We start from the raw sequence: 5674 nt of genomic DNA, 5'->3' as shown, positions 1-5674 counted from the left end.
TTGTTGAATAATAAATAATTTATAAATACATATTTTTTTTTAAATATTTGATAATTTATTAGCACATATTTATGTACATATTTCAGATTTTTAAGCACATAAAAATCCTATTCCTAGTTATCAGAAACCTTTTAATCTAATTACCTAGGCATAATTTCTTCATAAATATATATTTGAGCTATGTAAAATATAAAATAAACTGATAAAGCTAATTAACAAGATTTGAGACAATGTATTTACACCGAATCGATAAAATTTTATAATGTTAAACGAGATTTAATTCTTAAATCCGAAGTAAGGAAAAATTCTTTAATTAATTTAAAATCTGTTGACAGTTCTATCTGAAAAACAATGCTATCTGTAAAACAATGCTATCTGAAAACAAACGCATGGATGCAACATAAGCGTCTTTTGATTTGTGGCCAATAACTGACAATCGAATAGTACAAGAGCCGGGAAGGAAAAAAGGCAGTTATTTCACTCCAATTTTTTATTACTTTAATGAAAACTATGTATAATTAATAGTCGAAATTGATGAGTCTGCCAAGAATAGGTAGGGGAAATAAAAAATGGCGGCTGTTTCAAAACCTTAAAAAAACATTATCTTTTCATTCGGAGTTCTATATCTTAAAAACTACCAACAACAATAGAAAATCTAAAAGAACATTATTTAAAGAAGAGTAAATTTGATTAAATATAAGCCATAATAGGGCTATTTACGTCCAATAGTTCTCGAGATATAGCCTTTTAAATAGCAACATTTCATAAAAATGTACTGAAATATCAGTAGTTAGTTGATTTATTTTGAGAAATCTATGTGATGTACAGATATCTATTAGCACTCAAGTTAAAGCTAATTTAGTGTACTACAAAATAGTTAATTATGTTTATCTTTGTAGGAGTAGTAGTTTTTAGGGCATTTGACAAAATAAACTCACAAAATATTAATTTCTAGTAGTGCGTATAAAATGTTTGATATTTTTATACATATATCTCTAGACCCATTAAACGCATATATGTCTGCCAGCACTCAAAATAAAGGAAATTTAACTTCCTATACAGTAGTTCATGACACTTATCTTTGTAGGGGTAGTAGTTTTTATGATATTCACATATGAATATAAATTTGGTAAATTAAAATTTGTCCGCTTAACTATAAATCAATTTATTGTAGCTAATTTCATGAAAACTACTACTACTACGAAAATAAACGTCATAAACTATTTTATAGCCCAATGAATGTGAGTGCTTATAGATATCTGTACGTCAAATGGTTTTTGAGATATAAATTTTTCAAAATAAATTCACGAACTACTGATCTTCCAGTACGTTCCATGCAACATTTTTATGAAATGTTTTAAAAAGCTATATCTCGAGATCTATTGAACGTATATAGCTCTATTAGTTAGGGCTTACATTTTAGCAAATTTACTCTTCTTTAAATGATGCTCTCTTAGATTTTCTATTGTTGTTGGTAGTTGTAAAGATATAGAGCTCCAAATAAAAAATTAATTATTTTTAATGATTTGAAACAGCCGCCATTTTTGATTCACCCTACCTATTCTTGGCAGACTCATCAATTTTGACTAGTTACATAGTTTTCAATTAAGTAATCAAAAATTGAGGTGAAATAACTGACTTTTTTCTCCTCTTGGGCTCTTGTACTATTAGCAAATGTTCCGTGCTTGCCGTTACACCATTATGGGAGATATGATTTACCGGCATATCAGCAAAATATTTTGATAAATAATGTGTAAAGATTTTCGAATTTTCGCAATGTCGGTTATCTTGCTATAAGTTTTCAAACAATAAGACTTTAAATTAAAAAAAAAACATTATTTTTCCATTGTAAGAAGATAGTCGCATAGTAGTAAACAATATTTTATTGCTCAATTGTGGTACATTATACAGGAATAACTAATAGGTTTCTTAAAAGAAAATTATTATGTGACAGAGATTTAGTTGCTGTAATTTTTACTATGTAACACTGTTCTATTGTAGGAAGATAGTCCGAGTGGCGTAAATAAAGGTATTAAAATTGCAAAAGAAAACTATTTATTGTTAACCAACGTTTTGCTCCTACTTTGCAGGGATTCGTCAGGGCTAAATGAAAAAAACAAGATACAAACATTTTAGAATTAACAAATCTGGACATATGGAGTTGAGCTTTGGGGCTCCAATAAACCTTCGAATTCCTCTAGTATTCAATCCTTACAATCCAAAATCCTTCGTAAAATCCTCAATGCTCCTTACTTTGTCACAAAGAAAATGATACATAAAGCTTATTACCTTATTATTACCTTAATGTTCCCTATTTAACCGATCTAGCCCGAACCAGATATCACTCCTTCCATTATAAACTCTATAACCATTCAAACCCCCTAGTTTCTAATCTTTCATCCTCTTTTATTCCTGACAATCCTCCGAGGCGCCTGAAAAGAAGATGGCCACGAGACCAGCTAATGTAAAATGTCATTAGAGTGCTACCAATGGGTAGTTTCTCTGCACGCCTGTAACACTCCAATTTAACTTAGATAAGATTTACTAAATGTATTATAATGCACAGTTTTAAATAGCAATAAATAAATATTTAAAAAAAAGAAATGAATTAACAAAACATTTCAAAACGATCATTATATCTATAAAGTATATAAATTATATATATAAGTATATAATATAAGTATATAAATTATAAAGAATTAACCAAGTGTGATAAAAGTAGATAAAGTTAATTATTTTTTATATAGTTTATAAACATAAATATTGTATTGAAATGTTTTGTTAATTCTAAAATGTTTGTATCTTGTTTTTTTTCATTTAGCCCTGACGAATCCCTGCAAAGTGGGGCGAAACGTTGGTTAACAATAAATAGTTTTCTTTTACTAATTTGATACCTTTATTGACCATCACCCAGACTATCTTCCTATAATTAACTTGACTTTACGTACAATAATCTTCTTCCATAATTTTTTTTTTCATTTCCCTGTTTAATTTCCCGATCTCAGCCACCACTCAAAAAAAGTCTCTTTTTCCTTTAGTATTAATTTAAAGTTCACATTAGTTATTTGATATTTAGGAAAAATATAATGCACAATTTTAGCCAATACTGCATTTTCCAGCGTGTACATCGTCATGGATCTGGCCGAGAAAGGTACAATTGCAGATCTGATAGAGAGGAAAAAATTCATTCCCGAAAACCAATCTAGGAGATTCTACACTCAGCTTCTGGACGTCGTGGAATATTGTCACTTGAACGGTATCGTTCATAGGTATATACCTTATTTAGAAACTCTAAAATATAATTTTTATAAATAAATTATAAATATACTATTTATATAAAACACAAAAACTTCTCTCTATGAAGTACCTTTATGACTTAAATCTTTAAGATCATATAATACTCCCATGTACTTTTATGGTGTTTAAGGTTTATATACATAGTTCTGTATTGATTCTCAAGATAAAACATCTCATTCTAACTTTTTGAAAAGGTTATCTATAAAATCATGGAATGTTGAAATGTCAACGCAATTTCCGATTCCTACATAGTAAACGCAATCTGAGTAATTTTAGAATAACAAAATATTCGCGATTTTAGGATTTAATTAAAAGTTTATTAATAATGTGGGCCGGTTTTCCTTCCTAGTCATATCTGACATTTGGAGTGGGGGAGGGAGTAACCAACTACAGGTAACCAATCTATTCTATCCATGGTGGGGGACAAATTTTCATTTCGTGGGACAACAAAGAAATAAAAGTCGACCACTCAGGCCGGATCCAAACAGGCACCGCTGCAGTTATGAGACAGTCGCTTAATTATCTCAGCTATAAGCGGCCTAAGAACAAAAGTTTTTTCTATAACACTTTTCCTAGTCATTTCTGACATGCTTGGGCGGAAAAGGGCGTTATCTATAGGTTACCACTCTATTCTAACCATGCTAGGGAGTCAAGCTTTCATTTACCGGACCCCTCAGCCTGGATCGAACCAGCACCGTTGCAGTTAAGAGCCAGTCAAAGTCGGCGTTTTAACTGGCTCGGCTACGACGTGGCACTCCAAGAACAAAACCTTTCAATACAAGTGGAAGTTGTTATAAGAAGTAGAAGTGTATAAGAAGAAGTGCCACAATAAATGTTATAAATTCAGGTAGTGTTCCCTAAAAATGCTATAAAAGAGATTATTAAAACGTAAGAATTACCTGAAAACCTTCAATTTGTACCTCCTCAGCTGCATAGATCGCTATAAAGTTAAAAAGCAATAGCAATTGGTGAAATTATAGGAACTGGAAATCCATTTGTTTCCTCTAATATTTCATTAGATCGACCGTTTCTCCGTGCGAATCATTTGAGCCCATTTATATTGGACATTCAATATATATTTTCCATCCTGAGTATATCAGACCAAATGAGTTGAAATTCGGTATAAAAATTTGATTTCTAGGCACAATTCTATAATAGTATAACAATGCTAGTTTAATTGTAAGAATAGAATTTTGTTTAAATGTCTTAAATATTAATTAATTTCAGGGATATAAAATGCGAGAACCTCCTCTTGGACAGGGAGGGTACGCTCCTGCTGACCGATTTCGGTTTCGCTAAACAAGATGTCTACCCCCTGGCCAGCGGGAGGTTCAAGCCCTCCAAGACCTACTGTGGCAGCTACGCATACGCTCCTCCGGAAGTCCTCGCCAACAAGCCGTACAACCCTTGCCTCGCAGATGTGTGGTGCATGGGTATGGTCTTGTACACCATGCTCTACGGGATCTTACCCTACAAGCATCAGAACATGAAAGCTCTCATCGCTGTGAGTAAACCAGCGCGACTTACAAACATTACCTTAATGTTTAAGATGATGGCTTAGCTAAATCTGTTTTAATTAAGCATCCTCAGCAGCATTTATTATGTATTCCCTTATGAAGGGGGTAATCATAATTGAATTAGATTTTTAAGTATACTGCATTACAGAAGGAGTTTAGTCAGTGATGAAAGAGATTTTAAAATTAAAGTATATATTGAAAGTAAGTGAAGGAAGAATAATGACTTGTAGGGGGGGGGGGGGGGGGGAAAAAAATAAAATAAGGTAAGCTTATATATATGTATATTTAGTTGACCGTAAAAATTTAAATATTTGAAGATGGTTAGGGTTGCGGTAAAAAAACAAAAACAAATAGTTCAAAACTATTTTAACCTAATTCTAGTACTGCGGCGGAGAGATGGGGGTGAATTATTTGAAGAAGAAGAAGAGAGAAGAGAGGAGCGAGTAGCAATACGGTGATGAGAGTAGTTGGTCCCAGGAAGCAAAGATGGAGATTGAGAAGTGAGTTGTTGGTTTTCAGGTGTTGCACGTGTCACGTGTTGGGTTGCAGGTGGACATTAAAATAGTTTTAAACTATTTGTTCTTATTTTGACCGCAACTCTGACCATCTTCAAATATTGAAATTTTTACGGTCAACTACATATATATATTGTAATAATTTTAAAAATAAAAATAAAAAGAATCTTTGCTCGTTTTATAACTTTCTTCAAATATAAGAGATAATTTGGGTTCTAATTAAGAACATTAATATCAAATAGTTAATAATTAATTTTATTATATAAAAGACTCTTAATCTCAGGGCGTATTGTTGCTAGGCAATCAGAATACAAACACTTTTACTATTAACTTAATTAAATTAAT

The 5674-nt window shown here is 31.6% G+C and overlaps 1 protein-coding gene across 2 annotated transcripts in view; it reads left to right on the top strand.

Annotated features, from left to right (window-relative positions):
- LOC106685066 (testis-specific serine/threonine-protein kinase 4) overlaps window positions 1-5674 on the top strand; it is a 50911-nt gene that overhangs the window by 11321 nt on the left and 33916 nt on the right. For both annotated transcript variants that reach the window (XM_067045764.1, XM_067045763.1), the window contains exons 3-4: window positions 3120-3269; window positions 4525-4801. In XM_067045764.1, coding sequence (XP_066901865.1) covers window positions 3120-3269; window positions 4525-4801 — 427 coding nt within the window. The remainder of the gene's footprint in view (window positions 1-3119; window positions 3270-4524; window positions 4802-5674) is intronic.

The sequence above is a fragment of the Halyomorpha halys genome, unplaced genomic scaffold (assembly GCF_000696795.3).
Source record: "Halyomorpha halys isolate HHAL.00 unplaced genomic scaffold, Hhal_1.1 Scaffold31.1, whole genome shotgun sequence".
In the NCBI taxonomy this organism is placed as follows: Eukaryota; Metazoa; Arthropoda; class Insecta; order Hemiptera; family Pentatomidae; genus Halyomorpha; species Halyomorpha halys.
The sequence above is the reverse complement of the archived record's forward strand: the minus strand, read 5'-3'. Positions and strand labels throughout refer to the sequence as shown.